The 23,329-nt window shown below is 40.6% G+C and overlaps 2 protein-coding genes across 2 annotated transcripts in view; one reads left to right on the forward strand and one right to left on the reverse strand.

Annotated features, from left to right (window-relative positions):
- Nucleotides 1-269, reverse strand: part of c37h11orf98 (chromosome 37 C11orf98 homolog) — a 10,689-nt gene extending 10,420 nt beyond the window's left edge. The window contains exon 1 of the mRNA XM_043678139.1: nt 70-269. Within this exon, the coding sequence (XP_043534074.1) occupies nt 70-114 (45 nt within the window). The 5' untranslated portion in view covers nt 115-269. The remainder of the gene's footprint in view (nt 1-69) is intronic.
- Nucleotides 270-492: 223 nt separating this feature from the next.
- The window catches only part of LOC122541397, a 58,959-nt gene continuing 36,122 nt past the window's right edge, over nt 493-23,329 (forward strand). Inside the window, exons 1-5 of the mRNA XM_043678140.1 lie at nt 493-690; nt 14,606-14,713; nt 15,871-15,972; nt 17,829-17,945; nt 21,403-21,486. Coding sequence (XP_043534075.1) covers nt 615-690; nt 14,606-14,713; nt 15,871-15,972; nt 17,829-17,945; nt 21,403-21,486 — 487 coding nt within the window. The 5' untranslated portion in view covers nt 493-614. The remainder of the gene's footprint in view (nt 691-14,605; nt 14,714-15,870; nt 15,973-17,828; nt 17,946-21,402; nt 21,487-23,329) is intronic.

The raw sequence follows: 23,329 nt of genomic DNA on the forward strand, positions 1-23,329 counted from the left end.
TCAGGGCCCCGGGGGGGGGGGGGTGTATATGTTACTCAGGGCCCGGGGGGGGGTGTTTATGTCACTCACGCTCCGGAGCCGGTTGATCCTGTCGATCTTTCCTCCCGGTGCCATCTTCCGGTCCACGTGGGTCGCTCTCTCTCGACCGGAAATCCCTTTCAAGGTGGCGATCTGTCAATCACAGACCAACCTCCGAGGGCGGGGCCATCCTCCGCTCATGTCACCACCCGCACCCACAGATACTATGGGTGGGGCCGCTCGACGTCTCCGCCCCTTTCCCCCAATCCGCTATGACGGTGATGTGGTTGATCACGTGGCCGAACACAGCCGTCCCGATAGGTTGAAGGCGACGTGCCTCCCGCACGCTTCAACTGGAGCGGTCAGGTAGTAGGACATCGTGATAGGCTAGGTGTCACGTGTCTCCCCTTACCCGCGCTCGGCCAATCCTCTGTGAGAGCGGGAGCGAAGAGGTGGCAGGCTACGGATCACGTGTGCTCATCCCGCACGTGCTCAAAGCCGCCCGGGCCCAAGGTGACGGTTGGAGGCCGCCATTTTGGTATCTCTACCCTTTGGCTGAACCCCCCCCCCTCGCCTCCCCAACACCGTGTTCAGCCATGACCTCTGGGAGCATGGCACCTCATTACCTCGCCTACCAGGCGCTCTGCTCTCTCTGCCTGATGAGCTTCGAAGGTAAGGTGACGTGAAGCTGAACCACCATCCATTGGACCAAAGCCATCCATCTCCTCTTAAACCAGTCTCTATTGTTGGGGGGAATTCGACACGTCCCGGACCTGGGAACAGATGCTGCCGCCAAAAGGAGTCACCAAGGGCCATAGCAGAGGAAGAGGGGCAGTGGCACCAACACTGGTGCAAACCAATCAACCCTCCGCTCCACTCCCTTTACGGGAGGCGCAGAGCGACTGGTTCACGAGTTGCATAGTCTCTTTTTACACCTGGCTGGAAGTTGCAGCAACTGGCCGCACAGTGCCACGATGGCGAGGGGAGGGTGGGGAGAGAAAAGGCCATTTGGTCCATCGAGTTGGTGCCAGACCAAAATAAAATCACTGAAAACTGCTGCCAAACACGGTGGGTCAGGTAGTATCTGAGAGAGAGAGAGAGAGCGCTAACTTTTCGACTCTCGATAACCCTTCACCGGAGACAAACTAACCTAACTATTCTCATCCCATTTCCCAGCACTAGTCCTCACAGCTGTTGCACCACAAGTGCACGTCTGAATGTTTCTTGTGTGTGAACACAGTTTCTATCCCTCCTGCCCTTACAGGCAATGATTTCCGGATTCCCAACACCCTCTGGGTTTTTCCTCATATTCCCGCTAAGCATGCTGTCCCTTACCTTCAGTTGATACTAACAGGAAATGTCAGTTATCCAGGCATCAGTGTCAAAATGTGTGGTGCTGGAAGATTGCAGCCGGTCAGGCAGCATCCAACAAGCAAGAGAGTCAACGTTTCAAGCATAAGCCCTTCATCGGGAATGTCCATTTGGTCTTGCAAAGGTAACCCGGCCCCACTCTCCTCCCCAACGACTTCAATACTACAGGAAAGCACTCCGCGTGTTTTCATTTTATTTTTATTTCCTCAGCTCCAATCTTGTGATCTGCCCATTTCTGTAAGTAAGTGGTGTGCAGCATGCACAGCAAGATCCCAGGGAGGTAATCGCCAGCCTGAGATCCTGCGCTGTTCTCCACCCAAGCCACACCCTAATCAGGAATCAGACGGCAAGGAGTCACCTGCTCCAAGTCACCATCTACAGCTTCCCAGCAGAGAATGGATGCCCCGAGGGCATCAGACAAACTGTCAGATCTTCCTGTGCTGTTATCCCCAGAATCTATCGTTAATGACAGAGATTTGTGTATTTTCTGCTTTTTAAATTTTTCATATCATTCTATTATGGACTAGGCCAGACCACTCAAAACATTCTTAAGCAGGCAGTAAAGACCATAACTTTGCAATTTGTTTCGGTAAGTGTACAGTGAAAATTACCCAGAGTAAGTTAACGAGGTTGACTACCAGGTTTTAAAACAGACAAAAATTTATTCACAGAATTACAAATAAAACACAAAGAACAGAATAAGGAACCAAAGTCTGTGAGAAGATTTGTAGCTCGGGTGCTCGTTGTTATGGTTCTGTTCGCCGAGCTGGGGATTTGAGTTGCAGACGTTTCGTCCCCTGACTAGGTGACATACTCAGTGCTTGGGAGCCTCCTGTGAAGTGCTTCTGTGATCTTTCCTTCGGCATTTGTAGTGGTTTGAATCTGCCGCTTCCGGTTGTCAGTTCCAGCTGTCCGTTGCAGTGGCCGGTATATTGGGTCCAGGTCGATGTGCTTATTGATTGAATGTGTGGATGAGTGCCATGCCTCTAGGAAATCCCTGGCTGTTCTCTGTTTGGCTTGTCCTATAATAGTAGTGTTGTCCCAGTCGAATTCATGTTGCTTATCCATGAAGACCAACTCGCTACAAAACGACACGACCAGCTATCTTTAGTAGCCACACACACAGATGACAAGCAACATGAATTCGACTGGCCACTATTATAGGACAAGCCAAACAGACAACAGCCAAGGAATTCCTAGAGGCATGGCACTCATCCACAGATTCAATCAATAAGCACATCGACCTGGACCCAATATACCGACCACTGCAGTGGACAGCTGGAACTGACAACCGGAAGCAGCAGATTCAAACCACTACAAATGCCGGAGGAAAGATCACAGAAGCGCTTCACAGGAGGCTCCCAAGCACTGAGTATGTCACCTAGACAGGGGACGAAACATCTGCAACACAAATTCCCAGCTCGGCAAACAGAACCACAACAATAAAGAACCCCTCCACAACTCAGTCTATCCAAACTAGACTTAATTACTCTGTCCCGAATATACACAACGTACCCAATAAGCAAACCCCCTTAAAACACAGCTTTTAAAAAATAGAACAGATGCTTACAGGTTGAAGTTAGAAGGGCAGAAAGAAAAAGAGCCTGTTCACGCAGTCCACTGCTGAACTCCCAACCAGTTCTGGACTGAACTGCTCAGCTAGAGAGCTGACCGCTCCCCTTCCATTATACAGGTCACTTCTAAAATATGACCACTTTGGCCTGAAGTCTCATATAAAGGAAAGACCTCTAAATCCTTTTCATCTCTGTGCCAAACTAGTCTAATCGGAGCCCGACCCGTTTATGACCCCTCTGACATAAATCAAGGACACAGAATCCTTGAGAAAAGGAACAGCTTTTAGAAAAAATGGATCAGCTTTGTGACACCTCCCCCCTTTAAAATAACGAACAATACCAAAAGAGGGAATCATTTTTAAAACCCTTCAATAACAAGCTGGTTAGTAGTCTAAAGCATACACATACACTATACTAACTATGTACATGGAAACATGCACAACCACATGCGAATTTATGCTGTGGCACATCCACCACCGAATGCCTCCATGTCTCATTCGAGCCTTGATGACGCATCGGCAATCACATTCTCATGACTTCCACATGCATAATTGTCAAATTGAATGGTTGCATCACAGGCTGTATCTAAACAGTCTGATATTTTTGTTCTTAAATTTTTCCACAAATATCAATGGGTTATGATCAATGTATATGTTTATTTCAAATGCGTTGCTGGTAATATAAACACTGAAATATTTAATACCAGCACCAAGCTGAAAGTCTCTTTCTCCAACGTTGAATATTTCTGTTGATGAACGTTCAACTTCCTGGAAAAATACCCAATGGGTCTTTCTATTCCCTCATCATCCTCTTGCTGGAGCACCGCATTGACACCCACATCACTGGCATCGATAGCCACCTTGAAAGGCTTCGTATAATCCGGTGTGGCTAATACTGGGCCAGTGGTTAATACAGTTTTTAGGCTGTCAAATGCGTTTTGACAGTCTGCTGTCCTCTGAAACTTTTTGCCCTTTTTTAACAATTCAATGGGTGGAGCAACCACATTGCTAAAGTTCGGCACTAACTTCTGGTAAAATCCACTCAATCCCAGGAACTGTAGTACTGCTTTTATCGTTGATGATGTGGGAAATTGCCCAATTACTTTAATTTTTGCATCCCGTGGGGCCATTTGTCCATGTCCAATAACATGGCCCAGGAAGGTGACTTGGGCTTTGGCAAATTCACTTTTCGCTAGGTTTACCACCAAGCCTGCCTTCTGAAGTCGATCAGACAAGTCCGATAAATGCTGTAAATGTTCCTTCCATGAGTGATTAAAAATCACCAGGTCATCAATGTAAACAACGTAATTGAGCAACCCAGCAATGACCTTATTGTCTCTGAAATGCGGCTGAAGCGTTTTTCATAGCAAATGGCATGACTTTGAACCCTTGTAGTACTTTTGGTGTTACAAAAGCTGACATTGCCTATGCTGTTTTTGACCGAGTACTTGCCAGTAGCTCTGAGCAAGTCCAACTTAGAAATGTAAGTTGCTTGTCTCATTTTTCTGACATAGTCCTCCAACCTTGGAATTGGATATGCATCAGTCTTTGTAAAGGAGTTGACTTTGCGATAGACCACACATAACTGTTGGTTACCATCTGGCTTTGGCACCATGATTACGGGTGAGCTCCAGTCACTGTGACTCACTTCGATTATGCCATCTTGGACCATGCGTTCTATCACCTTCTGAACCTGTGCCAACTTTACAGGGTTATGCCTCTAAGAATGTTGCTTAATCGGAACAGCATCTCTTATCTCTACGCCATCACCATTAGGTTAGTACTTCCCAGTTTATTTCTGTATATCTCCCCATGTGATAGTAATAACTCTTTCAGGTCTTTTCGATTTTCTTGTGGAAGGTAACTCAATAATTTATCCCAATTTTTGACACCTTCCTCATTGTCCAATTTGATTTGAGGAATGTCCAATTTAGAATCGTCTGAACTTGGTTCTTCCTTCTGTGCTGTAATCATTAACACCTTCTCCTCTTGCTTTCCTTCCCTATCAAAATACCTTTTGAGCATATTCACATGACACACTCTGAGAGATTTCTTCCTGTCTGGAATCCTTATCAAGTAGTTCACCTCACTCAATTTCCTCTCAATTCGATAAGATCCACAAAACCTTGCTTTTAAAGGCTCACCTGTTACTGGAAGTAGCACCAATACCTTATCCTCAGTTGCAAAATTGCGAATTTGTGATTTCTTATCTGCTTACTGTTTCGTTGTATGCTGTGGTACTTTTAAATGCTGTCTAGCCAACTCTCAGCTGTATTTAATTGTTCTCTAAAATTTGACATGTAGTCCAAATGGGTGGTCTCTGAATTTTGACTTATTAATTTCTCCTTAATCAATTTTAACCATCCTCTTACTTCATGCCCAAAAATTAATTCAAATGGACTGAATTTGGTCGATTCATTCAGTGCATCTCTGATCGCAAAAAGTACAAATGGAACTCCCTTATCCCAATCATCTGGATAATCCTGACAATAGGCCCTCAACATGGTCTTTAATGTTTGATGCCACCTCTCTAGTGCTCCCTGTGATTCTGGACGTATGCAGTAGATTTGAATTGCTTTATTCCCAAATTATCCATAACCAACTTGAATAGTTTGTTCACGTTATATATTAATGATCTGGATGAAGGGACTGGGGGCATTCTAGTGAAGTTTGCCGATGATACGAAGTTAGGTGGACAGGCAGGTAGTACTGACGAAGTGGGGAGGCTGCAGAAGGATCTAGACAGTTTGGGAGAGTGGTCCAGGAAATGGCTGATGGAATTCAATGTGAGCAAATGTGAGGTCTTGCACTTCGGAAAAAAAGAATACAAGCATGGACTACTTTCTAAACGGTGAGAAAATTCATAAAGCCAAAGTACAAAGGGATCTGGGAGTGCTAGTCGAGGATTCTCTAAAGGTAAACATGCAGGTTGAATCCGTGATTAAGAAAGCGAATGCAATGTTGTTATTTATCTCAAGAGGGTTGGAATATAAAAGCAGCGATGTGCTACTGAGCCTTTATAAAGCTCTGGTTAGGCCCCATTTGGAGTACTGTGTCCAGTTTTGGGCCCCACATCTCAGGAGGGACATACTAGCACTGGAGCGTGTCCAGCGGAGATTCACACGGATGATCCCTGGAATGGTAGGTCTAACATACGAGGAACAGCTGAGGATCCTGGGATTGTATTCATTGGAGTTTAGAAGGTTAAGGGGAGATCTAATAGAAACTTACAAGATAATACATGGCTTGGAAAGGATGGACGCAAAGAAATTGTTTCCGTTAGGCGAGGAGACTAGGATCCATGGGCACAGCCTTAGAATTAGAGGGGGTAAATTCAGAACAGAAATGCGGAGACATTTCTTCAGCCAGAGAGTGGTGGGGCTGTGGAATTCATTGCCGCGGAGTGCAGTGGAGGCCGGGACGCTAAATGGCTTCAAGGCCGAGATTGATAAATTCTTGATGTCACAAGGAATTAAGGGCTACGGGAGAATGCTGATAAGTGGAGTTGAAATGCCCATCTGCCATGATTAAATGGCGGAGTGGACTTGATGGGCCGAATGGCCTTACTTCCACTCCTATGTTTTATGGTCTTATAGTTTGGATGTGAAGTTTGATCCTTGATCTGACTGGATCTCTATTAGTAGTCTGTATCTAGTAAAAACTTTAATTCTTCTACAACCTTTTTTACTGTGATGTTTCATAGTGGGATTGCCTCTGGAAATCTCGTAAACATATCCATTATTGTTAATAAATTCTTTTTCCCACTTTTTGTTTGATGTGGAGGACCTACGCAATCAACCAATACTTTGTGAAGATTGGATTAGATTCTCTACAGTGTGGAAATGGGCCATTCAGCCCCACCAGTCCACACTGACCCTCCGAACTGTAACCCACCCAGACCTATTTTCCTCTGAATAATGCACCTGAAAGGTTCCTCAAATGCTGGAATAGGTATTAAAAATGCAGGTTTTATTACTGCCTGTGCTTTTCCTATTAACTGACATGTGTGACATGTCTGGCAAAATTCAACTACATCCTTGTGTGGTCCAGACCAGTAAAAATGTCTTTGTATTTTAGCCTGTGTTTTCCTCACCCCAAATGATCTCCAAGTGGTTGCTCATACGCCACTCGCAGCACCTCCTTTTTATACCTACTGGCCAAACAATTTGATGAATCTCTGCCAATTTCTCATCTGCTTGAATGTGTGATGATCTCCATTTCCTCATTAAGACATCATTTGTTAAGTAATAACACATGGGGATGCATTCACTCTCCTCTGTAAATGCCTTTCGATACAACTGTTTTAACTTCTCATCTTTCTGCCGTAACTCAATAAGTGTAGCAGAGCTAAAGATACTTGCATGTTTAACAAGTTGCTCCTGTTCTGTCCCACTTATCTGATCAAAAGAAGTCTCGGACAAAGCCATGTCAGCTTCTTTATCTGTGCCTTTTGATCTCCCCTGCTTGAACTTGTGCCTGTGTGATCCAAAGATCACAGTCTGGGAAAATTCCTGGATAAGGATCCTTCATTTCTTCAGTTGCCTGCGTCTCCACTGGCTTTTCAACTTGAGTAGGCAACATGCCTACCAGTGAATCAGCTATATCATTAGCAAGGACAAATTGTATTCCTGGAGCTGAGAGTTTGTCCAGTACTCCTACCACAAATTCTCCACTCTACTCTGGACTCCCTAGCATCACTTTACATAATTGAGTGTTTTTTGTCTCACCATGAATTCCTGTCACCAGTACCATTACTGGCAATAGTCCCTCAGGAGTACATATCTCCTCATCATTCAAGCATTAGAGACTGAGAGGGTCCTGTGTCCCTTAATATTGTCACCTCTGTGAATAAACTTTGCCCTTGCATGTATTTTTTTAAGCAGATCTAGCACTTCCTCCTCAATCAGCCTCTGATCATCTTGTGTACTCTGAGGCAGTTGTCTCACTTCCCTTGTGCTTTTTGTTACTAGTTCAACGAAACTCCCAGGCTTGTCTGGTTTTCCTACATCTGGCTTTCTCCTAGCCCACCAACACTGATTTCGTGTGGCCCATTTTATTACAATGAAAACACCGGAGCTTTTTAACTTCTTTGTCCCTCTCAAGGGTTTCTTTTTTACCCTGTGGTAAATAATCCTTATGATCTTCACTGAGATCCAACTTTCCCTTTCTCTTTGCACCAATTTCTAGCCCCCATGGACTGAAATTGATTATGGAAGCCAAACTGTGTTTTATCAACCAGCTCATAATCATCAGCCACTTAAGCTGCTAACCTTGCCATTTTACTCTCTGCTCTTCCACATGAGTTTGCACTAGTTCAGGCAGTGAATTTTTGAATTCCTCCAAAATAATTACCTTTCTAAGGGCTACCTTGGTTTGCTCGATTTTTAAAGCTCTTATCCATCTATTGAAATTACTCTGTTTGATCCTTTCAAACTCAATGTAGGTTTGACCTGGGTGCCTCCTTAGATTCCTGAAACATTGTCTATAGGCTTCTAGTACAAGCTCATATGCACTTAAAATGGCTTTTTTCAACTCCTCATACTCTCCAGATACCTCCTCTGATAGTGATGTGAAGACCTCGCTAGCCCTACCTACAGGGGTTTCGTTTGGATCAACAAAACCCACATGGTCACTGGCAACTGCATTTGCTTAGCCACCTTTTCAAATGAAATGGAAAAGGCTTCCCCATCCTTCTCATCAAATTTAGGCAATTCTTGAACATACTTAAAGCAGTTTTCCACTAGGCTTTGACTACCAGGGGCTTGCTCATCCTCACTCTTTTCCTCACTAAGCCTACCTTCAGCCTTTATCTCCAGCCTTTTAAGCTGACTTTCCTTTTTAAGGGTCAATTTCTGAAGTTCAAAAACTCTCTTTTTCCTTCTTTTCTGCTTTTAATCATAACTCAAACTGTTTCATTTCTGCTGCCCTTTCCTCAGCTCTCGCCTCTAACTCAAGCTGCTTCATTTGCAGTTGAATTCTTGCCATCTCTATAAATTCTGATGGTTTCTCCATCAAGTTGAAATGTTGAGCCACTGCTTTAATTATCTCTCCTTTCCTCACAGAAGCAGGCAAATCCAATCCCAGTTGGTCTGCTAATTTTTGCAGCTTGATCTTATTCACCTTTTGCAAAACTTCCAAAGTCACTGCATCCAATTCCAGCAAACCTCTGGTGACCGAAAGAGCCATTACTCTCCCAAGCTTTGTCTACCCAATCAAGCCAACATCCGAAATAAAGGCACTAGCACCTACCACTTGTTGTTTAGAATCCCCCAATCTGTTATAGACTAGGCCAGACCACTCAAACATTCTTAAGCAGGCAACCCAGATCATAACTTTGCAATTTGTTTCGGCAAATGTACAGTGAAAATCACCCAGAGTAAGTTAGTGAGGTTGACTACCAGGTTTTAAAACAGACAAAAATTTATTCACAAAATTACACAATTAAACACACAGAACAGAATAAAGAACCCCTCCAGAACTCAGTCTGTCCAAACTAGACTTAATTATGCTCTTCCAAGTATACAGAATTTATCCAATAAGCAAACCCCCTTAAAACACTTTTAAAAAAAGGAATAGATGCTTACAGGTTGAAGTTAGAAGGGCAGAAAGAGAAAGAGCCTGTTCACACAGTCCACTGCTAAACTCCCAACTAGTTCTGGACTGAACTGCTCAGCTAGAGAGCTGACCACTCCCCTTCCATTATACAGGTCACTTCTAAAACATGACCCCTTTGGCCTGAAGTCTCATCTGTTTACATATAAAGGAAAGACCTCTAAATCCTTTTCATCTCTGTGCCAAACTAGTCTAATCGGAGCCTAGCCCATTTATGATCCCTGTGACAAAAATCAAGGACATAGTATCCTTGAGAAAAGGAACATCTTTTAGAAAAAAGGAACAGCTTTTAGAAAAAAGGAACCAACTTTGTGACAGTTCTCATTGCCACCTTGAGCTGTTGCCATTCCTATGTTTTGAACATACTTCAAGAAGGGAAGACTTCAACCATAGCCTTTCAGATAGTTGTGTTCCCAAATATCTGATGCTGCAGGCCTATTAGATGATGGTGGTCATGTGTTAGAAGGTGCTTTTAAAAGAGCCTTGAATTTCTGTAGTACATCTTGTAGATGGATCAGATCTCTGGTGGAAGGAGTGTATGTTGTAGATGGTGGACAGGGCATTGATCAAACAGGTGGCTTTAAAACTTAGAACATTACATTGTGGTATAGGCCCTTTGGCACTCAATGTTGCGCCAACCTGTGGAACCAACCGGAAGCCCATCTAACCCACCCAATTCCATTCTCATCCATATGCCATACCAATTACTATTTAAATGCCCTTAAAGTTGGTAGGTGTACTACTGTAAGGGTCTTGTCCTGGATGCTGTTGAGTTATTTGAGTGTTGTTAGAGCTGTAGTCATCCAGGCAATAAAAATAAAGGGGAATATGCTTTGTAGTAGATGGACAGGCTTTGAGGCGTAAGGAATTAGTTGCTGCAGAATTCCCAACTTCTGTCTTGTTCTGGTAGCTGTAGTAAAAGGTTGGTGAACTACAATTCTGGTTAATTCGTAAACTGAGCGGCTTGCTAGACCATTCAGAATCAGCCAGATTTCTGTCACATGTAGGCCAGAACAAGTAAAGATGGCAAAAATCTTTCCCTAAAGTACTCTGATAAACCAGATTTTTGTTTTATCGTGCAATTCCATTGTGGTCATTATTAATAGTAGCTGTTTCTTTAATTCCAGTCTTTATTGAGTTATTTGGATTTAGATTTGATAGCAGATAAGGTAGGATTTGAATTCACAGTTTGGGGTGATTAGTTCATGCCTTCTGGATTACTAGGTCAGTAACAAATTGTATCTTTTATCTTGGAAGATAACTTTTTAATTTACTACTGTATTCCAAGCTGAAGATTCATGTAAAAGTCTAGTTACCTTAAAAGGTGTAGGAAAATAATTTGCACAGAAATAGATGAAAATACATTAAAAATACATTTTAAAATATAATATTTGTTCTTGCTATTTTAGGTGTAATGGGTTCTCTTAGAATTACAAGCAATAGCACCTACGCTCATCAAATGATTGAACTTAAATGCATTTCTTCAGTTCCTGTCACAAGTTACATATGGATGAAAGGCAATGTCAGTGCTGTGACTATTTATAGACTGTCCAAAGACAATACCACTCTATATATCCCTGATGCTGTGTTTGAGGACTGTGGAATTTATACCTGCATTACAGAACATAATGGCAAATTACAGCAAGCAGAGTACGAATTAATTATTGATGGTGAGTTTTCATACGGCCTGACAATGACTGGTAGCTCATCAAGTAGGTTGTCCTCCCAATCACACATATAATGGCTCAAGGAATCAATGGTCTCTTGTTAGTATGATCTTCTCAGCCATTACATCACCAGGTAAAATAGGGACTGGATGCTATTAGAAATGCATCTTTTATCCTTAGACGTTTATTCAAATCCAGCCCAAATAATTGATTTGTTTTTGTAGTTTACTGACTAGGAGCAGTAATTGTCCTTGAGAAGGAAATGGTCAGTTGTGTAGAGTTTTAGGGTATCATGTGGTCAAGTTTCTTATATACATGCACTCATTCAAGTTTGCTTGGTCCCAACACACAGGAAGATGCAGTAGTTCAAGGTAATTTACATATAGGAGGAAGACACCAAGCAGAGGAAAAACACAAATAGTTGGGGTCTAAATGCATAATGGGAAAGGATTTTGAAGAGAGGGAGAGGTAGAAAATGAGAGAAATCTATGCAGAAGCACAAAGATATAATCTCTCTTAAAGAAAAAGTGACTACCAAGGTGGAGCAGAGGGGACTGATCAAAAAGAGTAATCATTGTGGGTGTTTATGTGAGGGATGTAGCTGGAACATTGGGTAGGCCATTCAGCCCATTGAAACTGCTCTGCCTTTTAATACATTCACTGCTGATCAAACACTTAGTTCTTTTTACCCACGTTATTTGCATAGTCCTTTATGCCATTGTTAATCACAAATCTATCAACCTCATCTATAAATATATTCAAAAAGGGGCAAATTAATAATCTCGTAAAATCTCTTTAGGCATGAGTGATCATAACATGATTGAATACTATTTTATGTTTGAAAATGAAAGTTCAATCTGAAGCTAGGATGTTATATTTGAATAAGGGAAATTATGAAAGCATGAGATACAAATTGGCTGAGGTGGATTGGGAAAATACATTAAAAGGCAGTGACTGTCTTTAAAGAATTATTAGATAGCTTACAGCAATCATACATTCCCTTTGAGGTGCATACAGTCAAAAAAGTCAGGGAACCATGGCTGACAAAGGAATTTAAGGATTACAAAAGATTGCAACGAAAAGCTTAAAAGTACCCAGAAACATCAGTAAATCTGAAGCTTAGCAAGTTTTTAGAATACAGCATAAGAGGACCAAGAAACATAAAGAAAGGAAAAATAGAATAGAATGCAATCGAACAAAAATGGACATAGGGTATGTCAATGAGCTCTCATATATTGCAAGATGTACATTCCACTTGTTCGCGCTGACTCACCATCCTGTACCCCTGAAAACAATTTATCCTTAATATAAACATTAATGTGCTATTTATACTTACTAGTAACTAAATTTACTTACGTTAACTTTATTTTCTTTTGGTTTTATTGTTAGTTTATTGGCTTGATTTGTTTTTATCTCTCTTTAGCTAGCGTTCCTGTCTGAATTCCAAATAGTCTCTCTTTTTTCGTTTCAGACTGATGCATGGTTATATGTAGACCCCAAGCTGCAGTGGTAATGTTGGGGATGCAAGCAATAAAGGCACCATCATAGTTATGGAGTAGGGATGGGCAATAAATGCTGGCCAGCCAAGGGCTCATGTCCCATGAGTGAATAAATACAAAGAAAAATAAATGGGTGACTTCAATCTACATATAGATTGGGTACAGAAAATCAGTAACAAAACCAAGGAGGAGAAATTTCTGGAGGGTGTACTGATTTTTTTTTGAATAATACATTGAAGAATCAACGAGAGAACAGGCCATCCTAGGCTGGGTATTGTGTAAAGAGAAAAGAATAATTTCTAATCTAACTGTGTGAAGCCCCTTAATATCAAATGCTTCATTAGAATGGAGGGTCACGCAGTTTATTCTGAGACTAGTGTCCACATCTAAATAAAGGACACTACGTAGTATGAGGCATGAGCTAACTATGATAAATTGGGGAATGTTGTCTCTTTCTCTTGGCATTGTATTCAGAATGAAGCCACTCCCTCTTCTCCCTGTTTTTTTCTAAATTTGCTGTGTCCTTTCTCAGAATGCAAAGCTGGTAAATATAGTCCTTACTGATCTAGTCTCTGTTCATACGTCTGTCCTGCCATCCCAGGAATCAGTCTGGGAAATATTTGTTGCGCTCCCTCCACAATCTTCCTCACATAAGGAGCCTAAAGACTTCACATGATGCTCTCAGCATGGTGTCATCAAGGCCCTGAATGGGTTTGCTAGGGGAGATTAGATTAGATTATGCTGAGAAGTTAATGTCACAGGTCTGGGAATCTAAAAAGTCGGGCACAATCTCTGGATAAGGGACTGAGATGAGGAAAAACGTCTTCATTCCAAAAATGAATTTTGTGCCCTAGCAGGTTGTGGATGCTGTTTCATTGAATCCTTCCAAGGTTGAGGAAGACACATTTCTAGTGTCTTAGAAAGTCTAGTCAGGTGAAGAGTGGACAGGTAATTGAAGTTGAAGCTCAGAATTAGCCATGACAGCATTAATAGTAGAGTATGCTCGACAGGCTGAATGGCCTACTCCTCTTTCTTCGTTACATGTTCCATCTGTCTGCACAATTCTTGGACAAGCAATTCAAGTATAATGCAATTTAAAGAAGAATGTAAGATTTAATCTAAGCATCTGTATGAAGAGCAATGGGCAAGTTTAGGGAAGACATGCTGCTTTAAATTACAGATATTTTCTGTAAAGTATGATAAATTGTAGTTGAGGAGTGTTATTAGCTTCTGTTGACAAGAAACGTTTTCTGAATTGCAATAGCAATTTTGTGAAACTTGGACAGTCCTGTTATTTGACCTGGCTGGAAATTAATAGCAGCATCTGAGAGCAGAGGATGCAGAAGAGTGAAAATAAAGTTGAATACAATAAAAGGATTGATCCATTTCCTTCAAAATATATATAACATTTGTCGACAGCTTCAATAGATATTAGTTACTTAGTTGTTTGTTGATTGTATGTTAATTGGCATCTTAAATAATGGTGGCTGAACTTCAGAAGTAATATATTAGTTTAATGTAGGACATCCTGGTGATCTGGAAGGTATATACAAATGTAGATTCTTTCATTATGTTATTGTATTCAGTCTCACTCTATCTTTTCTCTTAACAATTCCCTTCCTATGCCAAAGCACAATTATGAAAGTACCGAGTTATTAGCATTATGATTATAAAGCAGTGTATCCTTTTTATTGTAACATAACTTTGCTTTTTTAATTGCCTTACTATATATTTTAAAATGTGAAATGTTCATATGCTGGAATCACTAGTCGTTTTAGATTTAGGTTCATAGCTTATCTGATGCAGCACTGGTCGCTGCCAATATTAACGTTATTGAGGTGTATTTTGTTTCTCAATTGTTGTAGGTATCCTTCCGTATGAATATAGGATAATAACAACAGCTATCGCAGGTCTTGGGTGTATGCTGACATCAGTTAGTGCCTTCATGCTCTCAACTATGTTTCGAAACAAAGGTATTAATTAAGGGATTTCTTTTGTATGCCATTTTATGTGTTACTTGCCAGTACGATTTGGAGATGAAACCATGCCCTGATTCAGTGTAGCTCAGAAAATAAAAAGCAAAACCCAGGTTGGACAAGAAGAGATTATTGTGTAGCCTTTGTCACTCTGACAGAGTATGTATACGACATCATCTTGAACTTTATCAAAGGCAGTATAAGTAGGTCAAGAGTTTCTTAATGGAAAATTATGGATATGAACCTGCATTCACGAATTTCTATCACTCATTTTTTTTAAAATGAAACCATTTTCTTTGTCACTGTGTGAAAATGGCCATATAACCACTGTGTCAGGTCCCCTCTTCATAGCTCATATCTATTTTCAATTGATACTAGGATGGTGGATTTTTAGAGTTCTATTTTCAGAATTTCTGTTGTAATTCCGATTGTGGAAGGTTTTACTGTATCTTAAGAATTTTGTACTTTTTATCTAGCTTTCCAATATGCATAAATCACAATGCAATAACCCTTCTTTCATTTTCAAAAGATGAGTCTTGGTAGAGAAATTCAAGCACAGGTTTCTCTTTTCTTCCTTGTTCATTTACTGCACAAAGGAACTCTCTGGGACCCAGCAGCACTGCCCAAGAGAGTTGAATTATAGTGTTCAGTGCAATATACCTAATGTAGGATAATATTGCAACTTTCAAAGAGAAATGGACATATCTCTTTGATATAGTGCATATCAGGCACAGAGGCTTGGCCAATGATTCTTAAAAAGAATGCTGGAAATCTCATCACAAAAGTCAGTTTTATACATTTTCTTTGGGAATAGAAAAAGTGCTGATCTCTTCTGTCACCCTCCCTAAATCAGCACTGTCTTAACTACTGATGAGGTGCAGCGAGGTAGCCAGCTTGTTACATTAGACTGATGCCTTAAGTGCCCTTTGGCTCTGGAACTGAAAGAAGTGTAGGCTGTAGCAATAATTTGATGGGGGGGGGAGTGAAAACCTGAAGGAACTTTTGTTGGGCATGTTGAGGCATTTTACACTAACAAATTAATGATCATTCAACTTCTGGGTTTGGATTGAAATGGCAGCAATGATGTACAATCTCTCAATCCAAAGATTTAAAGGGCCAATCTGCTAAAATATATTCTATTCTCTTTGCTTTAGATCAGAAAACACAGAAATTTCTGATTGCTCTTTGTTTACTTTGCCTGATGTCATCGCTAATGTTGCTTGTAGCCGCAACCACTTTGTGGATCTTTCTTGATGGTAAATACCATGAATATCTTTTTCTTTATTGTGATTCTCTTAAAGCATTTAATAAAATGTTGCTTATTTTACTGTTGAGCACGAGGTTTAGGTTTGAACCCTTCATAGAAGCATTGTAAGCTGTTTTTTCAGATCTCTTCCTTTAAGTTCTCAATGTCATTGAAGTTTGGAGCATCTTAAGCTGCTTTACCAACTTGCTAGTCAGATATCACATGAAAATGTCAGAGTATAGAGAAATTTATTTACTTGCATTATGGTTAATTTTTGTGTGAACAGTTGACATAGGAGAAGGTTTTTGTTTTTGAAAAAGCAGTCATTCTGTACTTTAAAAGTAAGGCTGTTAAATTATTTCGGAAAAGTGTGACTAACGGATCTATCAAACATTCAAATGTTCATTCTTTATGCATGTTTTGGTCCCTACCTTATGCTTTGAGGTTTTCATTTTTGTTTTGAGTTTTAGATAGTTAACTTTAAAGAGAATCTGCTCTCACTAATGGTAGACTATAGATTACATGGTAGATTCCAAGCTGTAAATGATCTTATCCACTTTTGTGTGCCCTCTTGAATCTGAAAAGTCTGATGTGAATCAGCATGGTACTGGGGGTCCTTTTGCAATTGCTGTACCTCCTGGCCTTCGAGTGGTCATGTTGGATGTTGCAAGTTTGGTGTGAATGGTTCTTTAAATATACGGAACTAAATCTCAGTGCTAACTTCAACGTTGATTGCTGTGTGTTCCCAAGAAAGATGTAGTAGTTTGTAAGGCTCTCTATCTTTTGAAGTGACCTTTATGGTTTGTACCAAAAAAATCAAGTTGGCACTTTAATAGACCTCAGGCAGGTCAAGATTAGGGCTTTTCATGGTGCAGATATGTGGAATTGATCTCCAGCAAAGGCAGTAATGATGTATTGATTTATCCTTTAAAAGAGCAGGATGTGGAGATGTTGGATGCTATATTGAACACCATGGTACTTAAACTTGTATAGAAATGAAATCATCATGCTGAGGAAACTGATTGTTCTGTGATGAAAAATGTAAGCCACTTTGGTTAAAAACAGAAATAGAGTCATAGAGGTGTACAGCAAGGAAACAGACCCTTCGATCCAACCTGTCTATGCCGACAAGATATCCCAACCCAATCTAGTCCCACCTACCAGCACCTGGCCCATAATTTTAACAAATTGGAACAGCTAGGAGACCTTTTTGCTCCTTGATCTGCTGACTGCAGCAATAAATTACAGAGTGCAAGAGCATTTTTTTTAGATTAGATTCTCTACAGTGTGGAAACAGGCCCTTCGGCCCAACAAGTCCACACTGCTAGTGTGGTTCTTCAGGCTTTGATCATTTTGTTGGGGCCTGATCAGTCCATTTAACCTGAAGCCTGAGCATTGATGCCAAGAGCAGCAGCCTGGGCAAGGATAGTCCAAAAAGAGTAAAGTTTTAATTTTTTAGTTTCCTTGTGTGCCAGCTGTGTTCTCTTTCCTGAAAGTTAGCCCCTAATTCCCTGACCTGGACTTCCTCCTTGAACACTTCAACTGATTAAGGCAGGGGTGTGCAAGCCAGCTTCTGCCTCCTCATTTTAATAGTCCGTGAACCACTTTCTAGACAATTTGTTGTGAAATCAGAGTTGTGTTTTAATGAAAGCCAGCTATCAAACCTGGCCAAGTCTCTTGCTGCACTTGACCTTCCTGCATCTGGTTTGCAGTGTTCCTGTCTGCGATTTGAAATCAAGCCCCACCATGTTCATCAACAACAAAAAGTAACAACATAGCTCTCATTATTGTAGTTACCATCAAAGAGAACTTTTCAACCCAAATATCATTTTCCTGGATGACTTTGTTAATAAACATCTTTTGCAGGTTGGTCCATCGAGTCAGTGGGTCTTCTAACAGTTTCACTTATTTTCATGTTAACACCAATGATAATGTATGTTGGCAGAAGGCTAGGTCCATGTCAGCGGGTTTGGTCAAATACCTGTAAGTAAGAGGTTTAATTTTTGTGTAACATACCTGTATGCTCTAACAATATGTATCATTCTATTTCTATTTGTATTAACGGCTATAAATTATATCAAACATGACAAATGTAGCATCTTGTAACTTTTGACTCTAGCCTAAGATATTCTTCACATTAGAGCTATAGAGATGTACAGCACAGAAACAAACCCTTCGGTCCAACTCTTCCATGCCGACCAGATATCCTAACCTAATCTAGTCCCACCTGCCAGTGTTTGTACCAGCCTCCACCACTTCCTCTGGCAGCTCGTTCCATACACGTACCACCCTCTGCGTGAAAAAGTTGCCCCTTAGATCTCTTTTAGATCTTTCCCCTCTCACCCTAAACCTATGCCCATCTAGTTCTGGACTCTCCCACCCCAGGGAAAAGACTTTGTCGTTTTATCCTATCCACGCCCCTCATGATTTTATAAACCTTTATAAGGTCACCCTTCAGCCTCCAGCGCTCCAGGTTTAGTTTAAGTACAGATTTAGTAGCAGATTTGTCATTGTATTACATATTTTATGCTATAATTTTACTTGCTGTCATGTTCTTTCAGTTTTATTGTGGAGGTCTCAAAGCTTCTGTTTCGAGAATTGCTGACTATGGTGCAGTTCAACAAATTGATAATCAGACCACTAATCCTTCCAACACCTCCCCAAGTGGGGAAAACTTAACTGATGATATAGCTTGTTCTGCTATAACGCATGTTTTGAATTATGAATTGGCTATAATGCGGTTGATGAATAGTGGATGTTGTTTGGATAATGCAAACTTTCTACTGAATGGATATAACAATTTTCCAATGCAGTTTTCTATGGTGCAAGGTTCTAGAGGAACACAACTGTCGTGTTATAGCAGAATGATCTGTACCAAACAATCATTCAGTTCTATTGTTACAAATACGTTTGTATAGCGGTGAAATATTATATCCTGTGCAACCACAGCTGCTAATACAAGATAATGAAATTGTAAAATAATGAGTTGCCAATTCTAGATTGTGAGTACATCCACAGATCTTTTTTGACAAATTTGTACTGCTTTTGAGTTCTGATTTCCTCCTTTGATACTATAGAACAGGTTCAGAGTCAGGAACAGGAGTAAGCTCCTTGATGCTGTTTTGCTATTCAGTTAGATCTTAGTCAGACATTGTTTCATATTCATTTACAATAATCTATGGATTTCAATGTTAAAATTTTCAATTGCCCAGCTTCCAGAGTCTTTGAGAGGATTAAAAAAATCCAGATTTTTCTGCCTCTCTGTGAAAGAAAATGCTTGCGATTTCCCTCTCAGATGGCCAATTCCAACTCTAATTTTCTTGTTCTGGATTCCCCATTCCAGAGGAAATAGCTTTATGCTTACAGCATAGCGGTGCACATTCATGTACTGGAAGCTACACATTTTAATACACACAGGGTTCTGTTCTTTGCAGACAGTAAGAGCATGTAGGGTCAGTACACCTTTTTCAGTTCAGCAAAGTAGGTGATAGTCTTGACAGTCAGCATCCACCTGCCTTGTTTAAAATGTAAACAAAGCCTGGCAGCTAACTGTCAATCGTTATTAATTGGTGCATTCTCCATAGGAATACCACTACTAAATGGAGTCTGCTTGCCAACCATTCAAAATCATCCTGTCATATAGTATAAATGTTGGTTTTCCCCTTAAGTTGGTAATTCTCCTGAATAGTTCTGAAGTATGCAAGAAGAAAAGCTTTGACAAAATGTGCCTTTTTCAGCAGTATTGCTATCCAAACTATTGACGTTTTTTAACACTTTGAAAATCTGATCTCTAGACTTAGGGGAGCATAAGCCAAGTTAATAAAGTTTGTCCTCATAAGTCATAAGGAGGACTAAAAAGGTAATAAAGACAGTGAAAATAAACTGAGGTCAAACTAGCAAAGAATATAAAAGCTGACAATAAGATTACGGAGGACGAATTAAGTACCACCATCATCACTAGAGAAGTAGTATTGACAAACTAATGGGGCTAAAGGCAGTTAAGTCCCCTGACCCTAATGTCTTGCATCCTAGAATCCTGAAAGAGATACCTACAGAGATAGCGGATGCATTGGTAATAATTTTCCAAAAAAAAAATGCATTCTGGGGAAGAACCAGAGGATAGAAAGCCACCAATGTGATACTCCTCTTCAGAAAGAGGAGAGAGGCAAAAAAATGGGTAACTATGGGCCGATTATCCTCACATCAATTGTTGGAGATTTATTAGAATCAATTTCAAGAGAAGTAATAGAAAAACATTTAGAAAATTATAATTTAATCAAGCTTCATGGAAGGGAAATCATGCCTGACTAATGTATTAAGAGTTTTTCAAGGAAGTCTCAACCAGAGTGGATAGAGGAGAATCAGTAGATGTGTTTTATTGGGATTTGCAGAAATGAATGTACTGTCGCCACATTTTCAGACAACACAAAAATAGGTTGAAAGGCAGGATGCGAGAGAATACAAGCAGCTTAAGAGAGAGATTGATAGATAAAGTAAATGGGCAAAAAGATGGCAAATGGAGTATAATGGGAGAAAATGCAAAGTTGTTCATTTTAGAAAGGAGGGCAAAAGAGCAAAATATGATTTAAATTGAGAAAAACTGCAGAAAGCTGCAACACAAAAGGATTTAGGGTAGTTCTGCTTGAAACACAAATAATTAACATGTAAATAAGGAAGGCTAATGGAATTTTGGCTCTTATTTCAAGGGGATTGGAGTATATGAGTAGGTAAATCTTACTGGAACTGTACAAGGTGGTGGTAAGACCACATCTGGAATACTGTGAGCAAATTCGAACCTCTTAATTAAGAAAATATATCTTTCATTTGAGGCCATTCAGAAAAGGTTCACTAGAATGATGCCTAGTAATGGAGGGATTGTCTTGAGACCAAAGACTAAACAAGTTGGGACTCTATTCACTAGAGTTTAGAAGAATGAGATGTGATCTCATTGAAACACATAGGATCCTTTTAGGGCTTGACAGGGTAAATGCTGAGAGAATGTTTCCCCTCATGGGAGAGTCTAGGACCACAGGGCAGAGTCTCAAAATAAAAGGGCATCAATTTAAGACTGAGGTGAGGAAGAATTATATCAGAGGGTTGAGAGTCTTTGGAATTCCTTGCCAGAGGGAGTTGTGGGGCAGAGTCCTTGTGCATATTTAAGACTGAGATAAATTGTTGATTAATTGGGAGATGGAGGGTTATGGGGAAAGGGCAGGAAAGTGGACATGAGGAATGTCAGATCAGCCATGATCCGGTTTAATGGCCTACTCCTGCTTCTGTTTTCTTATGGGATATGTTGCACAACTAATGGACTATTTACTGAAGTGAAATATAGAAACTTTTATTAAATATTTGTGAAATTTTATCATCTGACATGCACACAGAAGGTAAATGTGGTTGCTACTTCATAATATCCTATTAATATTGTTGTGTTTGGCAGGGTTACCGATTCTAGTCGCTATGTTCGTGCATATAACAATCATCACAACTATAATTTTGATTATGAAGAAGTATGAGTACAGTGGTAAGCATGCTAAGTAATTTTTATTGACCAGGACAAAAATATCTCCAACTGTTTCTAATTCAGAGATGTGAAATCTGCACAAACAGAAATTCTTCATTTAGATTTATGAAACAATATTGTTTGGACTAGGTCAGACCACTCAAAATATTCTTGAGCAGGCAACCCATAACTTTGAAATTTGTTTCAGTAAGTGTACAGTGAAAACTATCTGGAGTAAGTTAGTTAGGTTGACTACTAGGTTTTAAAAGAGACAGCAATTTATTCACAAAATTACACAATGAAACACACAGAACAGAATAAAGAACCCCTCCAGAACTCAGTCTAACCAAACTAGACTTAATTATGCTGTTCCACATATACACGACAGTCCCAATAACCAAACACACTTAAAAACAGTTTAAAAAAAAGGAATAGGTTGAAGTTAGAAGGACAGAAAAAGCGAGAGAGCTATTTCCACTCAGCTGAACTCCTAACTATTTCTGGACTGAACTGCTCAGCTAGAGAGCTGACCACTAATCTTCCAATATATAGGTCACTTCTAAAACATGACCACTTTGGCCTGAAGTCTCATCTGTTTACATGTAAACAAAAAAGCCTCTCAATGCCCTTTAATCAAACCAGTCTAACCGGAGCCGGGAAAGTTTTATGACCCCTCTGAAAAAAATCAAGGACACAGTATCCTTGAGAAAAGGAACAGCTTTGTGACAATGTTTTCCACCATTTCTTGCTATCAGGTGCTGTATCCTCATCAAGAGGAAATGTAAAATAAAACTAAGTTGTGAAGAAACTCCACACTTTGTTTTTACTCCAGATTTCCAGCATCCGCGGTATTTTATGTGAAGAAATGTACTTTTAGTGATTGAACTTGCAGGAGTATTAGCAAGATGCAAACAACTTAAATTGTGTTAGATACATTTGACAATAGCCAATAGACAGTAGGTGCAGGAGTAAGCCATTCTGCCCTTCGAGCCTGCACCTCAATCATCCTCAATCAGTGTCCTGTTCCTGCCTTATCCCCATAACCCTTGATTCCACTATCCTTAAGAGCTCTATCCAACTCTTTCTTGAAAGTATCCAGAGACTTGGCCTCCACAGCCTTCTGGGGCAGAGCATTCCACACACTCACCACTCTCTGGGTGAAGAGGTTTCTCCTCAACTCTGTTCTAAATGGCCTACCCCTTATTGTTAAACTGTGTCCTCTGATTCACCCATCAGCGGAAACATGCTTCCTGCCTCCAGAGTGTCCACGATGTACTTGTACTTCATCAGGCAGTCGCTGCTATTCTTGTGAAGAGTTGTTATCGATAGCAGTACTTGTAAATTAAGTCAGGTATTTTCTAACCAACCTGTTCAGGAATGTAATTGCACAACCCAGAGCAGATGGGACTTGAACCTCTTCAGAGGTAGTGATGCAATCACTGCAACACAAGAACAAAGCAACACCTTTCTTTTTCAATATTCAGAAGTGCTCTAACACAACCAAATGTTTTATTTTCCCCCATCACCTAATCACCCGTGCTACTTTTTCACCTATTAGCCACCATGAGTCAATCAGAGCTTAAAAATGTGTTGCTGGAAAAGCGCAGCAGGTCAGGCAGCATCCAAGGAGAAGGAGAATCGACGTTTCGGGCATAAGCCCTTCTTCAGGAATGAGGAGGGTGTGCCAAGCAGGCTAAGATAAAAGGTAGGGAGGAGGGACTTGGGGGAGGGGCGTTGGGAATGCGATAGGTGGAAGGAGGTTAAGGTGAGGGTGATAGGCCGGAGAGGGGGTGGGGGCGGAGAGGTCGGGAAGAAGATTGCAGGTCAAGAAGGCGGTGCTGAGTCTGAGGGTTGGGACTGAGAA

Source organism: Chiloscyllium plagiosum, chromosome 37, assembly GCF_004010195.1.
Source record: "Chiloscyllium plagiosum isolate BGI_BamShark_2017 chromosome 37, ASM401019v2, whole genome shotgun sequence".
In the NCBI taxonomy this organism is placed as follows: domain Eukaryota; kingdom Metazoa; phylum Chordata; class Chondrichthyes; order Orectolobiformes; family Hemiscylliidae; genus Chiloscyllium; species Chiloscyllium plagiosum.